Here is a 27369-nt window from a genome sequence, read left to right as displayed (position 1 = left end):
TTGTGCATTATTAACTGAACTCAAATTTCCATCCAAACAGAACTTGACACAAGTCACAAGTAAAAAATTAATCCTCATCTAGTAAGCAAAAAATGCATCATTTACCATTTTCTAATATAATAAAAATGTAAACTAACTCTGAATAAATGTAAATTAAGCTGTATAACTGCTTGAACAAACGTGTCAGTACAAGATATCCTCCAGGTTAGCAAACAGAAACACCAAATTTACTGTGAAGTCTATATTTAATTGTAAATCAACATATTTTAATGGTTACCAACCAATGAGAATCAAGCTTTCTTTAGGAAAACAACAAACTGGTACAAATAAAAACAAGATTAAAACTGATGATTTAAATCAAGGTTTCCTGCCTGCTGATTTAAATTGTGCTTTAAATTGCTTTGATTTAAATCAATCCACTCTGGGCAAGATAAGCATATCCAGTACACTTGCAAATTAACAAGATGCTTTAAGGGTCCTCAAATACAGAGAATGAAGTACATAATCTATGAAACAGAAATCAACAGAAAAAATAAAGAGTGTTTGGTGCTCACCTTAGACCCACAGGTGAGCACCAAACTGGGATGTGCAGACACTGAGACTAGGTCTGCCTCCTCACGTATATACATTTCTGCAGGGCACATGGGATCAAGTGCTCTACAGACCGTGTCTATAGAATCATAGAATATCAGAGTTGGAAGGGACCTCAGAAGGTCATCTAGTCCAACCCCCTGCTCAAAGCAGGACCAATCCCTAATTTTTGCCCCAGATCCCTAAATGGCCCCCTCAAGGATTGAACTCACTACCCTGTGTTTAGCAGGCCAATGCTCAATAGGCTCTTCTAAAAGAGAGACCCCACTACCAAAGAATAGAAGCCAAACTACATTATCCTGAACTGTCTGCTACCAAGTCACTTATTGGAAGATGTTTTGGGTCTGGCCTCCAAAAAAACCCAACAACAACAAAAAACCAAACCACATTAGCTTCACTACCACAAAACTCTGTGGGTCATTTGCTCCCTGCCAGCAGCTGTGCACATTTGACTAATCCTTCCAGTGAGTTTGAGGCCACATGGAACAAATTCATGGTTGTTGTTTTACTAGCATTAGCCAAACATTGGTGTTCCCTGTGTGGTTGGCGATCGGTTTTGGGCAGAGTAGACTAGCAATGTGACTGGGATCCTGGACTCACTTCCATTTGTGATATGCTCTAGTCATATATTGAGGAAAGTGTGGTATACTTACTGCTCTGGAGGGCTGCTGCCGCTGCATCGTTCTGTAGGATTTACAGCAGATTTCTACAGCTGTCTTCCCTCTGCACAGAGTATCAGATGGAAGCATACAGCTCGTGGCCTTTAATCACAGGATCACACCACATGGGATACTGTGACTTAATGCATTTACATTAAAGAAATAGGCCAAGATTTTCCAAAGCGATTTAATGATTTTGGGTGCCCCAAATTCTGGGTGATTCAACAGTTAAAGATTGTGAAGTGCACTGATAAGGGGGACCATATAAGCCCAATAGACAAAGAGAGAGAATGAATAGGAAAGGGAAATAATCTTTATGTCACAGGGTAGCAGGCTCAAGAGGGAACCAGAGGCTGTGCGCGAATAGGAACAGCAGGCTGAGGGCAGCAACCATAGGCACCAGAGACAGGGCCCCACCCCCCACCTTTAAATGGCCCTATGCAACCAGGTCCTCACCTATCAGCTGCTGAAATTGTGCCAGTGGCTCCTCTTTACACTAGGGACTGGCCAGGTCTGGGAAGGAGGACAGCTCCATCACCCCAGGGCCTTGTACTTATCAACAGGGAGACTCAGGTAAGGAGTGGAGGGGAGTGAGAGAGGAAGCAGGGGTTGCAGGAGGGGGAGCTTGCCCACCCCTCCCCCCTTTTGCAGTCCTTCCAGTGCCCCTAATAGCAACCTAGGAGTTGGCTGTGGAGGAAAGGTCAGGCAGCAGGCAATCTGAGGGCAGGAACTGGAAGCTGAGAGCTGGACACGGGACCAGACTTTCACTGGCAAGGGACAAGAAGTGGCACAGCATAAAACTACAGCACGGTGACCCTGTAAGCAGGAGTCATGGAGGCAGCTGCAAGTGCACAGCAGGACAGCGTGGCGGGGACCCCAACAAGACTCTGTTACTTTTAAGCCCCTGTAGTGGAGTGCCCCCATGGGCTGGGTGAGGAACTCTTGGCTTGATCTTTCACTGAAACATTAAAGGAATTATGCCAAGGGCATCTGTATATTTTAATTTCTGGCAACCCTCGTTAATCCTTTCTTACTGAAAATGGGTGAGTATTTATTGTTTGCAGTGTTGTTGTAGCCGTGTTGGTCCCAGGATACTAGAGAGACAAGGTGAGTGAAGTAATATCTTTTATTGGGCCAACTTCTATTGGTGAAAGAGACCAGCTTTGGAGCGGTACAGAGCTCTTTAGAGCTTGGAGCACCTGCAACACTGAGTTTGTGGTATTCAGAGCATGCTACCAGACATCTAAAAGGGACTCATGTACCAGGGTACTCAGAGCAACTCCCTGTAGGGGGGCTAGTTACAGTACACATTGACGTCTGTACCAAGAGCCTCCAATATGAATTTGAAATATTTTAAATCATGGAAAGAGTCGAGTAACTTTTAAAAATGATCTGTGCTTAAAGTATATCCCACAAAGAAAAATCTAAAAAAAAAAACAAAAAACCCACTAAGATTGCTTAGGAGGAACACCCAGCCACACAAATGCTTAAACACACAGAAATATGCAGCTAAGGTATCTTTCTTTAGCACATCTTAACCACCCCAAACATCACATTCACCACTTTATCCACCCCTCTGAAAACCTTTCCCAAACACCTCCAACACGTACAATATAATACATATTCCTTCCAGTTGCTCCATAATGAAAACGCTTATCTCTGACCACAGCAATATCAATAAACTTGGCAGAATTCAATTTTTAAAATAATTTTGATAGATAATATTGATGTTTATTTTAAAGCCTTTTCTTCTATTTTTATCCATTTAAATGTTCACAGTTGCAGGAAATTATGGGGAGAACAGGCAATGGGGAAAGCGGTCTTGCAATAATTATTTAATGGCAATATAGACACTGATATTCAAAAATGTAACACCTTATAACCAAACACAAATTGTCAACATCACATGTCAAAATATACTAAATATATACTCTTAGATCAAACGCTAATAAATTCTCAAGAAGCATTTTTCTTACTTTGCCAAAATGTAAATTTCAATTATTAGCGATGGAAATGTTTTTTCATCAGTTTGTGTATGTGTGGAAAAAATCAACATTTACCTATTAAAAAAAATCTAGTCTTTCCAAATCTAAACATCAACAGCTATGCACCAGTCAACTGTATGATGTTGTTATTTCCCCCGGTGGAAGCATGAGAAGAATAAATGAGGGAATCTGGGTCCTTGGAGCAGACCAGAAGGCGTGGGTTGTTTCTGAGAAGGGGTGGGTTCAGGCCTTATTCCACAAACTTTTAAAGAGTATCTGACAAAGCAAAGAATCAAATTCCAGTAACTTTACTGAATACTAGTATGTACTAAATGCCCCAAATACCCAGGCAAAGAGAGGCAATTAAGCTCATTACTGTTACTAGGGGGGCATTCAGCACATGTTACATTACTGGGATTTTGTACTTTACCTTTGCAGGTCAGCTTAACACTATGCAGTATAAAAGATTTAATAATCTTAAAGAGATTAAGGTTTCAAATGCTGTGAACAAAATGTAAGCTCCAATATGACAATTCTAAAATTTAAAATGTACAAAAGCAATTAAAACATGAATTTCTGATTATTTTGTGCATGTTTTACATATTCATAAGCCTGCTCAAAGGGGCGCATGGTGCATTCTGATGAGCAGTGTTATTTCCCCACCTTGCAAGCCAACTTTTGTACAGCAACATACTAGAATCTGTGTAACCTTGCATTAACTGTCCTATTAATGAAGTTTGCCATCAATATGATTTATTCAGCCAGGACTTGGGGCTTTAAGCTGAATTCCCCGTTATGCATGAATATTTGTTTGTAGTATTACAACAACAGTGGTAAAACCTGACACCAGTAAGTCTCTTCTGATCAAATTATAGCCTTGTGCTGAAATGGGGACCCATATGGGCCTTGTAGGGAGGCGAAGAGTCACCGACACGACGCCTCCTGCTGGTCATCTGGGAATTACCTCTTTCCAGCCTTCAGAGTGCCCTCTGCAGGCCGGTGTCTCGCCTGCCACTGGCTCCGTGTTCCTCCTGGACCCTGGTGCCCTTTACCCTGGGGTTATGCCCCAACAGTACCCCCACACTCTGGGTCTCCCCTCCCTGGGGAACCCCCAACCCTCTAAACCCACCTTTCCTCAGTGGCTACTGCCAGTCAACATCTAACCCCCGCTCCCTGGGGCAGACAGCAATGTAATGGCCACTCATCATTGGCTAGGGGTTAGGACCAGCTGCCCCAGCCTATTCCCAGGCTGCACCTTTGTAGGCCTTCACCAAGGCCTGCAGCCTGGGGGTTTACCAGGCTGGAGCTCCCCAGCTCCCTTTGCCCTTCCCCAGCACTGCTCCACTCCAGGTACCTTGCTCCTAGGCAGCTAGCCCTTCGCACTCCAGGGCTATAGTGAGACTCCTTTGCTTCTGGCCCACAGCTCTCTTATAAGGGCCAGCTACACAATCAGCTTCCTCGAGCTGTTCGGAGTGGGGTGACCACCATTCCCATTATTAATTCCAGTATTGAAATTTCGCTGCCTTTATCATTTCAAACTGCATCAGACTGACACAGAGTTGTGTGTTTAAGTTATCAATTCAGATAAAAATCATGTTTGCCCCCGAATAAATATATTTCAAGGAAATAATTGTGCTGTATAAGTGATCTTACACCTGTTTGATACTCTCTCCTCTTACCCATGTGTCATAAATATAAAGGGAGGGTAACCACCTTTCTGTATACAGTGCTATAAAATCCCTCTTGGCCAGAGGCAAAATCCTTTCACCTGTAAAGGGTTAAGAAGCTAAGGTAACCTCTCTGGCACCTGACACAAAATGACCAATGTGGGGACAAGATACTTTCAAATCTGGAGTGGGGAAATAAAGGTTTTTGTCTGTCTGTGTGATACCTTTGCCAGGAACAGATCAAGGATGCAAGCTTTCCAACTCCTGTAAAGTTAGTAAGTAATCTAGCTAGAAAACGCGTTTTTCTTTTTTCAAATTTTTTCAAATTTCTTTTGATTTTTGGTTTGTAAATTCGCTGTGCTGGAGGGAATGTATATTCCTGGTTTTGTGTCTTTTTGTAACTTGAGGTTTTGCCTAGAGGGATTCTCTATGTTTTGAATCTGATTACCCTGTAAAGTATTTACCATCCTGATTTTACAGAGGTGATTCTTTTACCTTTTCTTTAAATAAAATTCTTCTTTTAAGAACCTGATTGATTTTTCATTGTTCTTAAAATCCAAGGGTTTGGGTCTGTGTTCACCTGTACCAATTGGTGAGGATATTATTATCAAGCCTTCCCCAGGAAAGGGGGTGTAGGACTTGGGGGACTATTTTGGGGGAATAGGAACTCCAAATGGTCCTTTTCCCTGGTTCTTTGATAAAGCACTTGGTGGTGGCAGCGTTTTACCTAATCCAAGGGCAAAGACTTTGTGCCTTGGGGAAGTTTTAACCTAGTCTGGTAGAAATAAATTTAGGGGGTCTTTCATGCAGGTCCCCACATCTGTACCCTAGAGTTCAGAGTGGGGAAGGAACCTTGACACCATGCATACAGTTATAAGGGGTTCAGATGCTTTTGCTTTAAACTAAAAAATGGATTAGTTTTAAAAAAATAAACAGTTTAAGTTTAATGAGGGAATTACTTTAAAAGCCAGATTTTCAGGAAATTATGTCAACCACAGTGCATTCAAACTGTATGCAATAAACAGCCATGCATGTTTGTAGTGTACAAGAACTGGGTAGTATCCTTATAAATAGTTTGGGAGCCTTCTAGTAGACTTCCTGTGTTCCCCACAGAAGCCCCCAGAATCTAATCACAGCAGCAGTGTATGTATGTAGCTAGTTCTGTAGATTAATATACAAAACAGTAACACAATTATTTTAAACTGAGCTGTGTCTAATTTTTTTGGTAAGACTCAAAGACACAACACCATATTCCAACCGATAATATATCTGAGCAATTCTCATCAATATATGTGGTCTCTCAGATGATCAGGTCCTAATAATTCAGGGCTTTACCAGTTAAAATGAACACTTTGAATTCCACCCAGAAAACTACTGGCAATATTAATGTAATGTGATTTCTTTGATACCCCACTCAACTAGGCAACAGCTCCAATCTGTACAAGCTTCTGAATGGTACAGTGTGTAGTCCTATTCAGAGCACATTACAACAGTCTAGTTCTGAAGTGGTCAAGGCATGAACAGTCGTGTCCAGGTTGCCATTCAAAATTAAAAGGTCACATTCTTCTAGCCAAGTGCATACCTGGCTACTATGGTTACCTGAACAGCCAGAAGTGACCCAGTTTCCAATAGATATCACATTCTCAATTAGAATTTTAAATGGTAGATGCATTATTTCAAATTTCTTGAGATATCCCTCACCAACCCTTCCAGCTGCTTCTTTCAATCTAGCAACCAAGCAACACTGGGACAGCCTGTGTAAATTTGCCATAGCTCCACTGATGTTCTGTCCCATTATCTCTACCTTATTAAAACTGTAAAACAGTACACTAACCTCCATCCAGATTCTAATCTCAAACAGACACTGGCTTATTCATTCAATTGTACCTGCCAGGTCAGAAGGGATTAAGAAATAGAGCTGGGTGCGTCTCGTATTTTAAAAACACCACAGTCCATGTCTCTTTACTAATGCTTCCAAAAGACTGCTAAATAGTGAGCAAAGGTGACAAATTAGACACTTGTGATATCCCAAAAGGACAGATATTTCAGGACACTGGAGCAATTGCCCATCACCATGCTGCAAATTCTCAGAAAGAAAATAATGAAAACACTCAAGAACAATTCCGTCTACACCAGCTGTGTCAATAAAATCTCATAGCCAACAGTATCAAAGATAGCTAGAAGGTCTAGAAAAATAATGGACATCTGAATGTCATCCATTGTTCCATAAAGATCAACCACTAATGCTGTTTCTGGCCCACTCCTATGTCTGTAACCTAAGGACAAGGAAATCTGAGGATTCCAGGAAACACCAGAGATGACCAACCACAACCTTCTCTATGACCGTTCCTAAAAGTGAGGATTAGATATAGGTAAACAGTTATCAAGATAGTTAGCTCAAGAGATGATGACTTGAGAAAACAAACCCTCATTATAGTTTCTTTAAAACAAACTGGCTTCCTGGCTTCTCCTCCACCCCAATGTGGAGACATGGCCAACTACTACCAACAATTGGCTCATACATCCTTTTTGGTCTTCACTAGCTAGGAAGAACATAGATACAATGTACAGACTGTGGTCTGAAGCACAATCACTTGCTCCAACTCAAGCAAAGCAAATTAAAGAGTTGCCTTTGAAGATGCTGACCTACCCCCATAATAACATGTGACCTCTCTCAGAAAGTAACAAGAAAATGTTTCACATGGAGAAAAAATTGACTCTGTAAATCAGTGGCACCAATTTCTAGCTATCAACCACCTTGAGCAATTCTGCTGAGCGAGACTTTGCAGACTGCATGGTGGAAATGAAGAACCACTTCTTCATCGTCCACAAAGACACATGTAAGACTTCAGAAGATCTATGTTGCAATTGGTATGAAAAATTTGTGGATGATACAGGATTTTAAATTGACAGATTTCCCTGAAGACTTAGACATGAACTCACAAAAGCAAAGAAACTGTTAGTTAGGATTGCTTCACCAAAGCATTTAATTGGTTTTGTGGGTTTATGCCTGCATCTAACTGTTACTTTATTTTGGTGGGAGAGGAGTTGTATTTAATATTCTTTATCTAAGATGGTAAAATTTGTTTCTAAACTTCAGTGCTAAACTGCTGTACAGTTATGGTATGTTATGGGTATAAGAAACATAGCAAATATAGATCAAGAAGCATGTTTAGGTCATATAGTCCATTCTCCAGCCAGTGTGGAACAAGTCCTCAGAATCTCATTTCTAGTGCTTTGTCCAGTTTCATTTTTAAATATTCCTAGAGATGGGACTTACTAATTTATCTGCTACTGTGCTCACAAAGAACCAGACATCTCTGATTTGTATCACAGTCAGCAACATTTATGGGGAGTTTCTTTGTTCCATTTCAGGGACATGCTGGCTAGTGTTCACTTTGAAAGGGGTGGAGGAGGGAAATAGTAGCGAGAATTTCTCAAGAAACATTTCCTGTATCAGTGCTCTTCATTGCGAAGCTGAGGAAGAAGAAAGCCTGTATTTATTCACCAAGGGAAGCAACCATGCACTCCAATGCAAGAAGAAAGTAGGAGTTTATAATAAAAATGATGCACATATTATTGGAAGCTTCTTTCCATTTGTCCACAAAGGAACAAATGCAGAATCACTTTTTGGAGCCCCTAGTCTAAAAGCAGAAAAACTACAAGACATTATCATGCTGCATTCAATTTTCATTTACTTATTGCAGTCCCTATGCCCTTGTTCCACACACTGACCAGTATCTGCAATGTCAGGAAGAGGGGTTCTTCCTTCTTTTCTCAGTGCCTGAGAAACAGTGGGGCTCTGGCCGAGAACTGAAAGCTGCTCTCAGGCAAACACTGAGTTTAGGCCTGCCAGGATCATCCCAGGGGAGGGAGCAAGATCCTGGCTCTTATTGCTCTGTCAGCAACTCAACTTTTGCTATGTGTAGCAATTATTCCCTCCATCCCCTACTGCCAGTTGATGAGCAATTTTGGGTCCTTGGAGATTTGAAAATCAGCTAGTTTCCTTCTAACTGTTACATCTCAGATAGACTCTCCTTTGTGTAATAACACATGCACCCCAAGTTGTTATTACAATAACTCTTGCCACTTATACAGTCCTTTCATCTTCAAAGCACTTTACAAACATCAATTAACCCAAATCTAGATTATTAATTAATCTGACAACTAATTTGCTATACGTGTGACAGCTGTAACAGTGATAGAGCCTGATGCGACTCCTACAGAGGTCAACAGAAAGACTCTGCTTGACTTCAGTGAGAGTTGGATCAGACCCGTTGTAGGAGGAGGATTATCATGAACCAGCCTCTTCAATACATTCTAGAGTTTCTTCCCTATAGCCTAATTTCTTTTTTATAAATATAGGCCAGAAGGGAAGAGGTAGCGGAGAGACCTGGATCTCTGTGATCTGTGTCCTGTGGTGAAGGAGGCTAGAATACTGTGGAGAGTCAGGGAGCGGAGCAAACTACTGATTGCCACCATCTACTCCCTGCTCAGATGCATCTTCTTCTCCTCCGAGGTTCTAGTGCCCACCTCCGCTGCTAAGATAAAATCACAGACCTAAGAGAAGAGGAAAGAACTTCTGGACATCAAGGATATCAGTGAAATTATGTTGTCTGGGGACATGGCATGGGCAAACTTTTGGTGCACTCAGCTGGGCTCAGTCAATTTTTATCTAATCCTGAATACAATGTACTTTTCAACTATAGGATACAGTTGGCTATATATATGCTGTAGAGTAACTTGTTAATTTTGTGCAGTTTTCTAGACTACTGGCACCTTAATTCCTGGATCCACCTTGCTTAGAGTTTATGGAGAATATCTGATCAGTCCTCAACTTCTTCATACAAATCAGTGATCAAAATGCATTGCTGAGATTAATGAATCAAGACTACACTCATTAAAAAAAATTGCTGAGGTATACATTAACCAGATCTGACAAAATGGGAAGAGTAGCTGCCACTGATTGCCCGCAACCACTGTAAACCTCGTGAGGAAGAACCAATAGGTTTTTAAAACGCATAGCCCATATAATGGTACTCCTGTAACCACTGGCATGTGGACAGGGAATGGGAAAATGTGAAAAGAAATATAAACATTTAGAAGACTAGAATGTTAGCATGGTCATATACAGGAGAATCAGGACCTATGACTTTTGTACAAGAAGGCCTAAAGATACCCTCAAAGGATATGGATTTTGTGGCATGTTTTTTCCCTTTCATTTTCCTCAAAATAAGTAGATCATTCTCTGAGGGACCAGTTCTGAAACTCTTGCTCTTGTTGAGTGGTACTTATTTACATGAATAGTCCCATTGACTTTTTGTCAGGTTTCTATTGCATCAAATACATGTATGGATTCCACTCCACAATGATCCAAAGAAATCCACATTTTCATTTTGACAAGACTAAGGGAATCTTAGCTGAAATTATCAAGAAGCACATCCTATATCACAAAGAAACTTCCCTGAAAACTCACTATAAAATTACTTCATTGGGACTACCAGTCAAGTAAATACTACTTATACCAGTCAATAAAGAAACAAACCTCTGAGAATTACTTAGTTATTTCAAGAACTTTAATCTCATCTAATGAAAGAACAGATTTACTGTAAAAACTGCTTGAGACATTTTTAGGCCTCATGTACAAAAGTCATAAGGCTATCTATGTGTAAGTATTTCTCAACAGGACTAAAAGTTGCAGAAGTGGTACTGAATCAGGTTTGACTGACAGCATACTGATGGGTAAATGAAACTATAACCCTCTGCTAGGAAGTTACTTCTAGACTATCTTCTAGCTTTGGTTCTGGCTGTCAGTTTGGTTCTACATGGAATTAAAACAACAACAAAACAAAAAAAGAACAAATGCACATTCTTCCCAGGAAAGGCATGAAATCCCTAGACAAGTTTAAATTGCCTTTTCAGCTTGCTTGCATTTTCCTTTTTTCTATTTGGCATTTAAAATCCTGCACAAACATTATTGCTGTTGACCATACACCATGTCTTGTTGCATTAGCACTTAGAATCATGCATGACAGATAAAACACAAAAGAGTAAAAGCACTAATGGATTTGTCAGAATGTATTACTTATTGCTTGTCACTTAAGCTTTACTTTTAGTCTTCTTCAGAGGTTTCACAAGGTTAACTTCACCACTGGCTGCTTTCAGAGATTTTGAGTGCTTATTGAAGGATTACGGTGTACAAAATACCTACATTAGCAAGACTGTAGTAAGGTATTGATGGTCATTGTAAGCTTATTGCTCTAGAAAACATTCCAGGGATAACTTAGACAAATATCAAAATAATCATTGCTGTTCACTGTTGCTTCACATGGGCTAGTGCATCCAATACATTTATGGGCCTTTCAAAAAAGAATTGCTAATGATCCAAAGGAATCCATGAGATTCAGCACTTTTGAGCAGCCTAGAAGAAACTCAGGTACAACTACTACTAAACAAAGACACACAGAGGAAACGTCCTGAAAATCCACAACACAACATAGGCTAAAAGTTGAATAGAAAGAGCATCTTGGAAAGAGGATTAAGGTTAAAGTAATGAAGTGATATTAGAAGGCTAATATTAATACATGAATCCTGTATGATAAAATCTACATTTCTAAGAAAAAACAAACCATAGAACATCATCTATAATATTATAAGGCATGAACCACATATAATAGTATCAGACAGGCCAAAGAGGTTATTATGCATATGGTTTATTTAAACAAAATGTAAATCTGTCTTAAGAAGAAAATGTTAACAATCAACCATATCATTTTAGCATAAAGATTCAGTTTTAGCAGCTTTAATAGAACCTGTTGGATTGAAAAATGTAGTGCATTATTATTATTTATATAGACCCCTATCCAACAAAAACCTATGCATGTACAATGCATCTCTAGTACCATAGATGTGCACAATGCTCTACAAAACAGAGACAGATGGAGTCCCTGCCTTGAAGAGTTTACCACCCAAAAGATCTGATTCTATAATCTTTATGCTGAAGAATAGTACTTAATTCCATTAATAGACCCAATGAGGTCAACGGGACTACACATGTGAGAACTCAACTACAGACTGACAAATCAGGGACTACTTGTGTGACAAATTGCTACTCAGCACAAGTAAGAATGGCAGAATCAGGCCCCAAGATTACTTGTGGGCTTAGGGTGATCTGGTGTTCGTTTTTTCGACTGGAACACCCGCTCAAAAAGGGATCCTGGCGGTTCTGGTCAGCACCGCTGACTGGGCTGCTGACTCTCCAGTTGGTGGCACAGCAGGGTTGGCAGGCTTCCTGCGGGCCTCCACTCCACATGGCTCCTGGGAAGCAGCCAGCATGTCCCCCCTTCTGGCTCCTATGTGTAGGGCAGGGGTGGGGAACCTAGGGCCACGGGCTGGATCCAGACCCATGGTTAATTTCATCTGGCCCATGGCACGCCCCCGTGGGGCTAGAGCCACAAGCGGGGGAAGGCCTGAGCCTCTGCGCCCCCCTGGGCAGGTGAGTGGCTCATGATAGACTTTTTTATGTGGGTCAAAGGTCCGTGACAGAAAAAAGGTTCCCCATCCCAGAGCCTGTCCCCCAGCTGGAACCCTCACTCTCCTCGCCCTCCTTGCCCCAACCCCCTGCCCCAGCCGTGATCCCCCTCCCACCCTCCAAACCCCTCCGTCCCTCTCTGGAGCACCCTCCTGCACACCAAACCCCCCAGCCCCACCCCAGAGTCTCCACCTCCAGCCAGAACCCTCACCCCCTCTCGTATCCGAACCCACTGCCCCAGCCTGGAGTCCCCTCCCATACTCTGAACTCCCCATTTCTGGCCCCACTCCAGAGCCCACACCCCCAGCCGGAGCTCTCACCCCTCCCCACACCCAGCCCCCTGAGCCAACCCAGTGAAAATGAGCAAGTGAGTGAGGGTGGCGAGAGCGAGCGACAGAGGGGGAGGAATGGAATGAGGGTGGACCTCAGAGGAGGGGCAGGGCAAGGGTGTTCAGTTTTGTGTGAGTAGAAAGTTGGCAACCCAAGCCAATGTCAAAGAAAGGGCAACATTTTCAATTAGGATTAAGGTAATCTATCTTTTTCTATTTAATAATGTGAGGCCTGTTGCATGTGAGAAGCCTGTCAGTGGAGCTACTCAAAATAATAATCCTGCCTATGCTTCACAATATGGGGGAAGATTTTCAAATGCACAAATGGCAGGAAGATGGCTAATTGCCATTAGTGCTTTTGAAAAATTCCCCCCATATATTTAAAGCAGGGAAACTATCCTTATTGTACTCTGCAGAGATTTCTCTGATTTCTCTCTCTCCGGCTTTTAGTACTTTACGTGTATCTACCTTTTTGTCCTGGTTTCCTCCCAGTTTTGCATGCGTGTCCTTTCAGACTGCTCTCAGTGCATGCTCCACAATATGCATTCCCTGCAGAGTACACGGTACTTTTTGTATTGTACAGCATGTGCTTGTCACTGTTTGCGCACCGTGTACTCTCTTCTGTGCCTTCCCGAATGTTTATTTACAACAGCAGCTAATGTAAAGGAGACAGTTTCTAGCTTATGTAACCAAAGAGTCTCTGGAATAAGAGAAACCTGGAACTATTAGGATGAATAGACAGAGGACAGACAGAAGCTCCTTAATATGCAATACTAGGTTCAAAATGCCCCTTTATTTAAAGTGAAAGATAGACCACATTTTAGGTGCCAACATTCCACAGCTAATGACGTTCAATGTGTAAGAGGTAAATGAAATTGCTCTCAAAGGGATCATGTTCTCCTTGAGCCTTGTAAATAAATATTGATATAAACTGATCCCTGGTCTTTAGAAATTAGGAAGAAAACATGTCAGCTTTAGCCCAAAGGACACTGTCCTCCCCCTCAACATGCTTACAAGTGTGCAATACCAAAAGGAGTTGCAGATCATCACTGAGGGGTGCCTAGACCCCCAAAATGGTGTCAATGTCTGTGAAGAAAAGCTGAGCAGCTCATAAATCTAATACTCCATTAACATAATACCTTCAGGAGTAGTAATTGCGACTCAGTAAAATGAACTAAAGCTTTACAAACCAGCCTGAGAGAAATAACAAAAATGTTCTCTGCACCACAGCTAAATAGGAAGATAATAAAAAAAAACCTCCACAAGGAATCCAAAATTAACAGATTCTGTAAAAGAAACTGATGAAAGAGTTTTGAGGGTGTCTATTCGCTGGCTGCTTTAATCTTATTGACCTTGCATGTCTTATTTTAAATACAACACATCTTTTGTGCAAGAATGTTTCAAGTGCCTGAAGCATTCTAAAGCTGTTGTGAATCTGAGACCTATTAAAGGCAAACTTTTGAAAATGAGCTGTATTGTTTTAATGTGTTTTTGTGATGTTAATCCCTGTTCCTCATAATGGGAGTCAAAGCACTGATCTCAATACACATGTGATTTCAATGGCAGAGATGAAAGGCTGGGGCATGCAAGGCTCTGCTCCAATTGACATGTGCAGAGCCTTGCATGGTGAGGTGCACAGACTATTGTTAACTCTTCTTTCATCAGGAATCCAAAGGAAAGAGGTTCCAATGAGTCGTTGCAATCTGTCCATTACTGGGCAAATGTTACACAAGCCTATACCTCCCCCTAAGCTTTTCTGGTTCCCCAAAGGCTCCATTTAGAAATGCCTTTCAAAGTGACATCAGAATGAAATAGCTAGTACACATGCAAATTATCCAGCTTTAAATTATTTCTGTGCCCAGTGTTCAGACTACCCAGGCAAGCGGCTGGGGCTCAGTCAGAATATACTAAAAGCCTCCATATTTAATATTGTGAAGGATTTTTTTTCCAGCACTTCGCAGAAATATATTACTTTCTCTCTCTCTCTCTCTCTCTCATTTCATTTTAGAAAATAGAAAGTCCGTTTTTTTTCATAAATGCTCTAGTCTATAAGTATTCCAGCACAGGAACTTTACACTGAAAAGTAGAATGCTTAGGCAATTTTATACTGTACCAAAAAAAGTACACAATACTACAGACTCCCAAAATTCCTTCCTCTGTTTTCCTCTCTGCTGTTACAGGTCCGAAGTTATGGTCCAAATGGAAAGCAAATGGAATGGTAATTTTCGAAGTAATACAGCCCTTGCGGCAAACAACTCATTTTTGGAAACCTCTGTATCACACTAATGTAGTCTTGCAGTGCCACCTATCCAAGAGGCTTAAGGGCCTGAATTTTAAAGAAGCTCAACCTGGATTCTTACTGGGGAGGTATGATTTTGCACTCACAATTAATGGTAACAGAATTTGTGATAAATTGCTACCACTTAGGTGTCTATTATAGATACCTGATTGCGGGCATAGGCAAGTACTTGGACATCTGAATCTTTGGAGCTGTGCCTGCAATTATTTACATACACAAAATTACAGAAAAAACAAAAGCTATTTGTTAGGGGCTGTAACATGGGCTGTCTGCTCTAGAGGTTAGAGCCAGAAATAGGGTCATGCTCGGGGGTCACATCAGCAGTCCAAACCAGAGTCAGCAACCAGGGTCAGGGCAAGGAAGCAGGATGAGGAAGCAGGGGATCAAGAACAGGGACGAGGCATGGTAACAGATATAGGGACAAGGAGAGAAAGCAGGAATGAGGAGCAGAAACCAGGCAAGGAAGCAGGGACTTGGTCACAGGGGTCACTGACAGCCTAGTTGCTCAGACAAGAGAAGTGACAGGAACAGGAATCTTTGGACACCACCGTGTATAATCAGAAGTTTGCTGTTTGTAATCTGACCTCACTGAGTCAGCAGATGTAGCTTCTGGTGGAGGGGAATTAGCAGCAGTTCCCTTTGCAGCTCAGTGGGACAGAGAATAACGCTCCCCCTCACCAGTCACATATGCCTGGGTTTGAGACTATCAATGCCAAATCCTCCCTCCCTGGGCACCACGAGGTCACTCTTTAACATTCATAAACCAGTCGGAGAACACTTCAATCTCTCTGGTCACGCGATTACAGACATGAAAGTCGTTATTTTACAACAAAAAAACTTCAAATCCAGACTCCAGCGAGAAACTGCTGAATTGGAATTCATTTGCAAATTGGATACAATTAACTTAGGCTTGAATAGAGACTGGGAGTGGCTTAGTCATTATGCAAGGTAGCCTATTTCCCCTTGTTTTTTCCTACCCCCACCCTCAGACGTTCTTGTTAAACCCTGGATTTGTGCTGGAAATGGCCCACCTTGATTATCATACACAATGTAAGGAGAGTGGTCACTTTGGATAAGCTATTACCAGCAGGAGAGTGAGTTTGGAGGGGGGGGGGGGTGAGAAAACCTGGATTTGTGTTGGAAATGGCCCACCTTGATTATCATACACATTGTAAGGAGAGTGATCACTTTAGATAAGCTATTACCAGCAGGAGAGTGGGGTGGGAGGAGGTATTTTTTCATGCTTTGTGTGTATATAATAAGATCTTCTAAACTTTCCACTGTATGCATCCGATGAAGTGAGCTGTAGCTCACGAAAGCTTATGCTCAAATAAATTGGTTAGTCTCTAAGGTGCCACAAGTCCTCCTTTTCTTTTTGCGAATACAGACTAACACAGCTGTTACTCTGAAAAAACTCTTCTCAGGGTGATTGCTGTGGAAGGCCTGTGCTTTTGCAGGGACATGTACACGATGAACTGGCTCCTAAGAGTGTTCTTTTGGCCCACAACCCTCCCAAATCAATCAGATAGTACAGGGCCACTCTGCACATTTGGGAGTCCAGGATGTCATGGACCAGGCACTCCCTCATGGTCTTGAACCAAGGCGTGGAGGTGGCATATCTGGATGGGGAATGAATTATCAAGGAAAGGCTTCAAGAGGGAGACCTGGAAGACTGGGGTGGATCTTCCAGGATCAGAATATATCAGGACAAAACAGATTGTGCTGGTGGGGGAGAGGTGAATATAATTGAACTGCTTGGTAATAGTAATACTAAAATTTAATATCCCTGTGGGGGTGGGGGAGACACCAAAGCAGCATTAAATGGTAGCATTTAATTTCAGAAAGGGGAACTGTACAAAAGTGAGGAAGTTAGTTAGACAGAAAGTAAAAGGTACAGTGCCAAAAGTGAAAACCCTACAAGCTGCATGGAAATTTTTTAAAGACACCATAACAAAGGCTCAACTTAAATGTATACCCCAAATTAAAAAACGGAGTAAGAGAACCAACAACATGCCACCATGGCTAAACAACAAACTAAAAGCTGCAAACAAAAAAGGCATCCTTTAAGAAGTGGAAGTTAAATCCTCTTGAGGAAAATAGGAGCATAAAATATGGCAAGTCAAGTCCAAAAAAAGAATTTGAAGAACAGTTAGCCAAAGACTCAAAAAGTAATAGCAAACATTTTTTTAAGTACATCAGAAGCAGCAAGTCTGCTAAACAACCAGTGGGGCCACTGGACGATCAAGATGCTAAAAGAGCATTCAAGGAAGATAAGGCCATTGCAGAGAAACTAAATTAATTCTTTACATCGGTCTTCATGGCTGATGATGTGAGGGAGATTCCCAAACCTGAGTAATTCTTTTTAAGTAACAAATCTGAGGAACTGTCACAGATTGAAGTGTCATAAGAGGTGGTTTTGGAAAAAACTGATAAATTAAAGAGTAATAAGTCACCAGGACCAGACGGTATTCACCCATGAGTTGTAATTGTGGTATGTAACCTATCATTTAAATCAGCATTCCCATAAGTATTTGCTCAAACACAATTGGTTTGACCTTGAAGGACTTGGGAGCAGAGGGAAAAATCCTGTATGACCCCAGCTTCCTGATGCCGCCTAGAGTAACTCTTTTGAATTCTTCTCCTTTTCACCATCTAACATCTGGCTATCACATATGACCTCATCCCCATTGGCCTACTCACTCTCCCCTACCTCCATCCACCTCATCCTCTCCTCTTCTTTCCTACTCTCTGTCATTCTCTTCCCCACCATCCCCACTCCTTTCACCCTCCCCTGCTGCTTCAGAACTCATCCCTCCACCTTTTCACTGTTGCCCAGCATGCCCACCCCCAGTAACGAACAAAAACCCATGAAGCAACCACAAGCATTTACATGCCTACTAATATGGCCATTATCATCATCATCACACCTACATCACTACAATTCTTTAACACTATCGCTAGTATTAAGACAATAGGTCACAATCACCATAATAAATGCACAAACCTAAGCCACCCTATGATTTCTTGTCCCCTTTTTTCCTTAACCTTAACCTTTCCCCCTACCCATCTGTCTCCTGAATGCTTAGATTGTAAGCTCTTTAGGAGAGAGATTAGGCTTTCTATTTATTTACATGACACACACATTTTGGAGTGCGCAGTAAATTATTAACAATAAAAGTCAACTTTCTCTGGGGAATACCCAGCTTCTGATACTGATACCAAAATAGCAGAAGGCTATGGGATTGGGTGTCAAGGGCAGAGAAGGAGATGAACTTCAGGAGATAAATAGAAACTCACTTTTACCATTATTGGACCTCAATTTGTAGTGGAGAAAATGCAGCTTAAACAACAACTAAACCCAATTAAAGATATGAACACACATTTTGGATAGAGGAAAGATTTTTATAGATTTTTAACATTTCACATATGCAGGGGTCGGGTGTGTATATTGTGACAAAGTTCCTCCTCTGCCTCGGTGGGTCCTGCACTTATTGGCGGATTTGCTTGCCTCAGAGATTCATGGCCGCCCTCAGTTTGGCCACTTTTGCTAGTGGCTCAAACCTGCCATTCACTCATCTAACCTCACTGCTGGCCAGCATGGGGAAAGGGAGGAGAACATCCCTGCAGTCTCTGCTGACCCACCCAGTCGGTCAGGGGATAGGCCAGGGACCTTCCCCTCTGGTGGGACCCACAGTCCAGGTCACCTCCTCTTGTCTCAAATAGGGAGTTGAGGGGGCTGGGGGGAACCCATGCCCACCCTCTAGTCCAGGTTCCAGCCCAGGGCCCTGTGGATTGCAACTGTCTACAGTGTCTCTTGTAACAGCTGTGTGACATCTACAACTCCCTGGGCTACTTCCCCATGACCTCATCGCAACACCTTCTTTACCCTCACTGCAGGATCTTCCTCCTGAAGCCTGATCACGCTTATATTCCTCAGTCCTCCAGCAGCACACCTTCTCAGTCCCTGCTCCTTGCACACACACCCCCTAACTGATGGGAGGGCACCTTAGAGACTAACCCATTTATTTGAGCATAAGCTTTCATGAGCTACAGCTCACTTCATCGGATGCATACTGTGGAAAATACAGAAGATGTTTTTATACACACAGACCATGAAAAAATGGGTGTTTATCACTACAAAAGGTTTTCTCTCCCCTCACCCCACTCTCCTGCTGGTAATAGTTTATCTAAAGTGATCACTCTGTGTATCCACTTTAGATAAGCTATTACCAGCAGGAGAGTGGGGTGGGGGGAGAGAAAAACTTTTGTAGTGGTAAACACCCATTTTTTCATGGTCTCTGTGTATAAAAACATCTTCTGTATTTTCCACAGTATGCATCCGATGAAGTGAGCTGTCGCTCACGCAACCTTATGCTCAAATAAATTGGTTAGTCTCTAAGGTGCCACAAGTACTCCTTTTCTTTTTACATTTCCTTTGAAAACAAATTTGAATCCTTAATTGAAGCTAGCATCAACCAAACTGTTAGGCTAAGAAGAACACCACCAGGCAAAGAGAGAGAGAGAAGGGAACTTTCTGCTCAAGTGTAATGTTTCAAGCATAAGGATGGTCCTAACATCTTCACAAACCCTTTCCAAACTCTAATCACTCACCTGCTGTGTGCATCATTTCTAATAGACCTACAGATTTCATTAGTGAAGTAAAAGGGGCTGGTTGTTTAGTGGTGCCCTTCATAACCTTGGAATTCCCCTCATGATTTGCAGGAGTCTAAGAGCAAACCAATTAGAAGACATGTAAACATGGCCCCTGCCTTGGTTTCACCAGAAGCATCAAGAGAAAATGAGCTTCCCCACCATCAGCATGCAAGGCTTTCACCACCAGTCTGTCTGATGGTCCATAAGTGTGGTGCTACAACATCACATATTCCTCTCTGATCATCTCGGTTTCCACATATTGACAGCTGTATTATTATATAAGTTCCTCTGGTAAGCGAAGGTTGTTCATATGTGGGAGTGGGGAAGCAGTGGTTAGATGGTAGCTTCCTTATCCGAATATACTTCCACTAGATTAATAATTCTAATTATAAATTGTCCAGCAGCATGTATAAACTGCTTGGCGCTTACATCCACCTTATTTTCCAGGTTACTATAAGAACCACTGCAATTCAATTGACTTAAGTGGAGTTCCCTTGGAGAACTCACATTGTCAGAAATGGTAATTAGCTAAACAACTTGGATTATCATTGCTGTACATCTCTAATTTGATTTGATTAATCATAATCCAGCTGTGTGATCAGCATTGGTGTCAAAGGAGAAGACATTGTGAAGTTGCAATCTTTCATCGAAAACTGGAAACAAAGTTTGGTTTTCTAAAAGGAAAACTGTTCCATGGTATAGACAGGCCTCTGACCTTTAGTCTGCGATCCTCATCTCCACTGCACAGAGAATTTACAGACACTTTAAATGATTTCCAGGCTGGATTTAAGTTATTCATCACAACCTGTGAAGGAAAAGAAAGAAAGGAAAATACTTGACATCTTCATGTTTCAAAATAGAATGCTAAACAATAACTATGACTTTCAACACAGTATGTTAATCAGAAAGGGGAAAATGTGTAGAGAGTAAACCTTTGATCCATCAAAGTAAGTACACCATATTGTTGGCAATGTTTTTGTAGCAATCCACTGGACAAGCAAAGACTGTTCTGCTTAATGAAATCTTTTCTATGTGTACGGTTATGCTTGGATGGCAACAAGAGAGAATTAATATAGATTAGGCCCTGATCTAAAGCCCAGTGAAGACCACAGGAGTCCTCCTACTGACTGCAGCGGGCTTTGGATGAGGCTCTTAAAAAGCAACAGCCTGAGCTAACTAAAATCCCAGTGTGTTAAAGCCCTTGAAAATACTCTTTACTGACATAGTGACTGCTGACCAATTAGTTACCCGGGAGCAAATCCTGCCCCCGCCCCTCCAACAGATGGAACAAGCCCTGAATGTAGCAAAGTCTTTGTGGGTCTATGGTGAAAAGATGTAGAGAGCTAGCTCAAGGACCCAGACCCCTGCATGCCACAGGACTGCGTTCCAGTCAAAGCAGCAGTGTTGGAAGCGACTGTGTCTGCACTAGCAGCAATGTACTGTAGCCCGGTGTACGTAGGTGTGGTTGGGGGGAGGATTCCATCTACTCTGGCCCCCTGGACCTTTCCCACACACAGCCCATTTTCTCAGGTTTTTTGTTAGGAAGAGGATATGGCCCATGGTATGTGCTGTACCAGGTTATTTACCATGATGCTAAGTACCAGTGCCATGCAATTAGAAAGTTAATGATATGGTCTGAATTCTGGATTCAGATTCTTGCCTGTGGCTCCCACAGACTGCAATAGGAGTCAGGCATATGTGCCTGAAGTCAAAATCTGATTCAGTGACTAATTTTTCACATAATTTTGATTCTCCACTTTGGAATCCATGAAGGATCCGACCCTTTTGTTCTTACGTTGGTAAAATTCCCACTGTACACAGTCTTGGAGCTCGGACAGTGGGATCAAGCCCAAAGACACAAAAAAAGGGCAAGAGCCACATATGTGAAATCATGAAAAAATAGAAAGTTGGGTATACGCAGGCAGAGTGGTCCATCTGGAGAACCAGTCAAAGTAAAGAAAAACAGCCCTGGAGCACCCACGGAGTAAGTGTCTATGGCAAGTGTTACCTGCAAGGCAAAGTAAAGGCTGGCAGAATTCTGAGAAGTCTGCCTAGAGTGGCTAACAGACTAGGGTGACAGGAGGTGTCACCCCATTTGGCACCCGCAAGTCTCTCTTTTGCTAAGGCACAGGGGTAACAAGGTCACCTAGAGTAGGGGTTCTCAACTTTTTTTTTTCTGAGCCTGCCCCACCAACATGCTCTAAAAACTCCACAGCCCACCTGTGCACAGCAACGCGTTTTCTGCATATAAAAGCCACGGCTGGTGTTACGGGGTAACAAGCAGGGCAATTGCCTGGGGCCCCACGCCACAGGGGCCCCAACAAAGCTTCATTGCTCAGGCTTCGGCTTCAGCCCAAGGTGGTGGGGCTCAGGGACCCAGGCGTCAGCCCCGTGCTGTGGGGCTTTGGCTTTCTGCCCTAGGCCCCAGCGAGTCTGACGCTGGCCTGTTTGACAGACCCCCTGAATCCTGCTTGCAGTACCCTGGACCACTGATTGAGAACGACTGACTTATAGTTCTGGGTGCCCCGAGAAAGTGTCACCCCATCAAACACAATTATATGCTGTAAATTAAATTAAGCATGCATCTTAGGTTCCAAGAACATTCTCTTCTCATTCCCAGCAGGACTAGCTGTACTGAAGCCAATAGTTATCCTCGTGCGAAACTGGAGGGAAAGGAGTAAGTAGAACCTCAGTGAGTCAGTGTGGCTGCTTGGGAGTGTCCTTTGAAATAAAACTATTGAGAAAAAACTATTCCTTGCTACAGAGCAGCAGTGCCCTTGGAGAATAAAACCAGCCCATTACTCACCTCAGTCCTGTGGACGAGCTGCTGGGTGGCGTCATCATTCATCCGGAAAATCTCCAGAAATGGATCAGATTTGCTGAAAAAATCCTAGAATAAAATTCAGAGCACTTTACTCTTGAGACCCATTAGACTGTACCCGCAGCACCCCTCTGCTTCCCTGCTAAAGAAAAAGAAATGCTAATTCTGTTTCAGTGAGACCATTAGGTATCCCAGAACTATCTTTTATCCTTACTCGTCCCATCAGGACTTACACAATGGTTCCGCTGGTCTCAGTTTGGCTATTCAATCATGGCGATAGGCATTGTTTACAGTAATATAGTTGCCTGCTTTCTCTTTTAATGATAACTGCCCCACCTGTACCCAACCTGATTCCTGCTAAGTGCAACCTATCTAGCGGATTTATTTCTGTCCTAAATATGAGTTTGGTCATTTATCATCAGTTTTATTATATTTGTCAAGCTGGACCAGATTTCAAAGGAGTTACACCATGGATGAATTTAGTCCTATTTAGATAACTCAAACAGAATTTCAATGGCTGGGATATAATTATATTGTCAACAAACATTAGCAGAGGCAAGCTACACTGGAGGCTTGGTGATGTATTCTTAGGGAAAAGAGTCCTCCTAAGTATTAAAGACATGACCTAGTGTTTAAACAATAAACAGAACAGGGGAAAAGGGAAGCTGCTAGATGCCCCTAACTATGGGCAAATCCAAAATATCTCATCATGACAAATAATCCTTTTTGGGCACTTTGCCTGAGTGTCTCAGCTCTGCTATTATGCACTGCATGCAGCTGATTGTAGGAGAGGGCTGCAAATGTTTACTGGATCCTGGATCCTGTTCCTGATGAAGCACTGAGCATCGTTTGAGCTGCTCTAAACTGTGCTGCTGTCTATAGCCCCAAGAGGCTGCTACCAAAGCTGCCGACAGTTGGAGCACAGCAATGTTCTGACCATGGCGCCTTTTCTCTCAACCACAACCTCCTACCAGCCCCCTGTAGCAAGGAATCCCTAGGTAGATGGTTAAACCACCTTTCCAAATACAGCAGAAAGCAGCTGGAGCATGGGCAAGGATGTGGCCTATTATTTGAAATGCACAAACTCAGTGTAGGCCCTGATCCTGCAAAAATGTAGGCATGTGAGTAACCTTATGCACCTGAGTAATCTCACTGTAGTTAATGGGAGTAGTCATAAACATACAGTAAATGGTGGTAAGAGTCTGCAGGATCAAGCAGTCACAATGCAGGTTTTTAAAAAGTTTTAACAAACCTAATATGAACACAAAAGCATTTATGGATCTTTGATAAAAGTAATTTCAACGCAAACCATCCACCCCCTACCCTCGAAAATTCCTCTACAGTACTGAAAATTCAAACAGAACAACAACATTTTGTGAGTACAAGAGAAAAAGAAAACTGGAAATAGACTCAAACAAATAAAGAGAATCAACACAATGTCACTCTAGTTCAGTTTCATGAAAACACTAAAGAACTGGCTTTAGTGGAGTGCCCTAAATACATTATTTTTAAATCTATGCTGTTTTCATAATCTAGGAAAGGAAGGATTTTTAATTTATGAATTTTAGCTTATGGTGTCTCCTTAAATACATAAGAAAAATCCAATTCTTTCTGAACCTATGCAGTAAACATCACTTAACATTAAAGTTCCTTAGTAACAACTAAGAAAAAGTCTATGCTGAAGAAACACTTATCTGCTAAGAGTGTTATCAAATTTTGTTTCATAGTTATTAATGTTTTCAAAACATTTCAGCTGTTACAGCATGTTTCTCAGCATGTTAAGCTTTATTTTATTTCACAATAATATTAGAGCAGTCCTCTTTCTGGAAGATGTATCGTGCAATAAAGGTTTAACGTCTAAGTGTTTTAATAATGTTAAATGATTCATTAAACGTGTGCCAGTGATATAATGCACAATGTTCTTTCAATACAAAAAGAAGTTACATAATTTTAACACAAGCACGCGACTTACAGTTTCAAAAGCAACGAGTGAATTTTGTTCATTCAAATTTTGGGTACCCAACTTGAAATGTCTTCAGGTAGCTTAATCTTTAGATTGTGGGTGCTGAATGCTTTCTGAAAAATCAGGCACCTTTGCGGGGTCTTAAATTGAGCACCAAAATAGTAAAAATCACTCGCCACTTTTGGAAAATTAGGTTTATAACTGCATTGCTAACAAACTGCAGTGCTAAAAATATCCTTGAACAGCATAAAACTAAAAGTGAAATGGTCTTTTATTTCATACACATCACAGTTTGAGACTCATTTTTCTCAAGTTAATTTCCCCAGAATGGGAAAACGATAGTTTGTCTGCCTGAGTGCTCAAACGTGATTACAGCATTCAATAAATGTACCTGCTTGTTAGGGTAATTGTAAGGTAGCTACTCATGTAATACAAGCATTCTGGAAGTTACTGTTCTACTGTGGAGAGTTTCCATTAGATCTCTTGAAACAAAGGTCTGCTATCTGAGCTACGTGGGTTTCAGTAAAATATGAAATTGTAGTGCTACCTTCCAAATGTGTACTACTATAAAAATGTAACCTTTATTGGCTCAATTATGGCAAGCTTTGATAGCTGTGGGTTTTTTATAGTTTTGCCTGAGATGCTACAGCCTTTCCCCTGGAGAGAAACTGACAGTTTGTTTCACTTATTCTATTATCCTCAATCGCCACTGAAGCTTTATGAAAAAATCTTCACCAGTGATTAAACTAGCAACAGACCATTTTTGTCTGCCAAACCCATATTTCTATTATAAAGTAGGTAGATGTTTTTTTGAAAAACAACACTTGGCATTTTAAAAAGGGCAGTAAATACTCATAACACGAATGAGCAATAGCCAAACTAGCGGTGGTGTTTTCCCATCTGGACCAGCACCACCATCTTGCGAATAGCTCTATGAATGGTCTGGTGGTTCCTTACTATTTAGGGCTCTTGCAGAATGCATGGGTTCCCATCACACTTGCAAAATGAGGCCACTGTATTATTTGTTGAGTTTTATCTTCATCAGCTGCGTCACACATATTTGTAGTTGTGGGCTTATTACCAGCAAGCAGAACCTGGATCTCTGAGCCAACACATCAGTCTGATTTTGAATGGGATATTGTAGGCCAGTAATACGTCTCTGAGTCCTGGATTGTCCCCTTGAAGAAGGAAGCCCTTCACCTGTGGAGCTTTGCCTCTCTCATGCCAAAGAGGGGCTCAGCCATCTACTATTTTTCCACCTACCCTCACACCCAGCTGAGGATGCGCCACGCGGGAGAAGGGACTGGGGACTGGACAGGTCAGATGAGGAGTGAGTGGGCTGAGGCAGGGCTGTGGTTGGGACACATATATCATCCCCTTCCGAGCCCCATAAAGCTTAGCGTGAATAAGTAATGAAGCTTGGGACAGTGTTATTATTTCCACAGGAGACTTCTTTTGTTGAGAGATGAGGAGGCTGCCTGTGGCCATAGCTGTGTGGAGGGACAGGGCTTCTGTGTGGATAGCACTGGTCTCTTGTGGATTCTAGGGGCTCCACAAGGTTTCTCAGGTAGGTTCCAAACATTTTTCATGAGGGGAAAACTCCATCCCCATGACTGGAGGAGAACAGATGATCTTGCTCTAAAACAGGGCTTGACAATGTACATACAAGTACTGTATTCTATAGGTGACATCAGTCCATCTGGTCAGTGATCTGTTAGTTTAGAGGCCTCTAACTGAACCTTAATGGGATGAACCTTCATGAATTATCAGATCAAGCATATCTATAGTTGCATATTACATAACAGTTTGCTATGGCTAGGAAGGTTCCATTACAGAATATTGACTAAGTCATCTCGGTCATATAAAGCCTGCACCTCCTAAAGATGGTTCAAATTAAATGACGTCCCGCCAAACAAACCAGCAAGTAACATTTTCTAAAACTATTTGACTTTTAAATAACAAAATCCCTGCCCTATGAATACAGTAATATATGCTAAAATAACTTAATGATAGCCTTGATTAGACCATTCAGTCCACAAGGAAATTTTATTAATTAAAAAGTTATTACTTCACTGATCCATCAGATCAAACACAAGATAACAAAAAGAGCAGGTGCCACATAAGGACCCTTTGGGCTTGTCTTCACTACCGGGAGATCAACACTGCTGCAAGCGGTGAGTCCAGTGAAGACCCGCTAAATCTATGGCAGAGTGCTCTCCGCTCGACCCCAGTACTCCACCTCTCCGAGAAGAGTAAGGTAAGTGGACTGGAGAGTGTCTCCCATCGATAAAGTGCAATGAAGACACCGGGGTAAATCGACCTAAGCTATTTCGACTCCAGCTACGTTATTCACATAGGTAGAATAATGTTACTTAGGTCGACTTACCCTGGTAGTGAAGACAAGCCTTTTGCTAATTTAGATATGCTGCATAAACAGATACCCTGTGCTTAAAAGACTCTCTAAAACTACCGTGAAGTGACTATAGCTCAAGTGCTGAAGCATAGCTTGCATTAATCCTTTTAACTGGACTCATAACAGCCACAATCACAACCCTCTCAATGCTATTTTCAGCAGATTATGTGGTACGCTCATGGGAAGGAAATGGACAGTTGAAACACCTGCTATGCTGTACCTTTCCTTTTTCTTTTGTGGACATAACAGCATGAATGACAGCTGAAGTGAATGTTGTAACAATGATTTTAAAAAGCAGTGACTAAAGTTAGTTTCTTAAATCCACATTTTGGCACCTAAATAAATGATCTGATTTTCACTGAGGATCCAGCAACTCCCAGTGAGAGGATAATTCATCTTCCAGATGGGAATCATCATTTATGGTCATTAAAGATGCTAAATACAGGGATGCTATTAAC

General features: G+C 41.8%; 1 protein-coding gene across 1 annotated transcript in view; it reads right to left on the bottom strand.

The window, feature by feature from the left end:
• Window positions 1-27369, bottom strand: part of CPNE4 (copine 4) — a 335322-nt gene that overhangs the window by 92199 nt on the left and 215754 nt on the right. Inside the window, exons 7-8 of the mRNA XM_073333242.2 lie at window positions 22521-22604; window positions 20430-20519 (exon numbers count right to left, since the gene is read on the bottom strand). Coding sequence (XP_073189343.1) covers window positions 20430-20519; window positions 22521-22604 — 174 coding nt within the window. The remainder of the gene's footprint in view (window positions 1-20429; window positions 20520-22520; window positions 22605-27369) is intronic.

This window comes from Lepidochelys kempii, chromosome 2 (genome assembly GCF_965140285.1).
Source record: "Lepidochelys kempii isolate rLepKem1 chromosome 2, rLepKem1.hap1, whole genome shotgun sequence".
Taxonomy (NCBI): domain Eukaryota; kingdom Metazoa; phylum Chordata; order Testudines; family Cheloniidae; genus Lepidochelys; species Lepidochelys kempii.
This window is presented reverse-complemented; position numbering and strand designations above follow the sequence as displayed.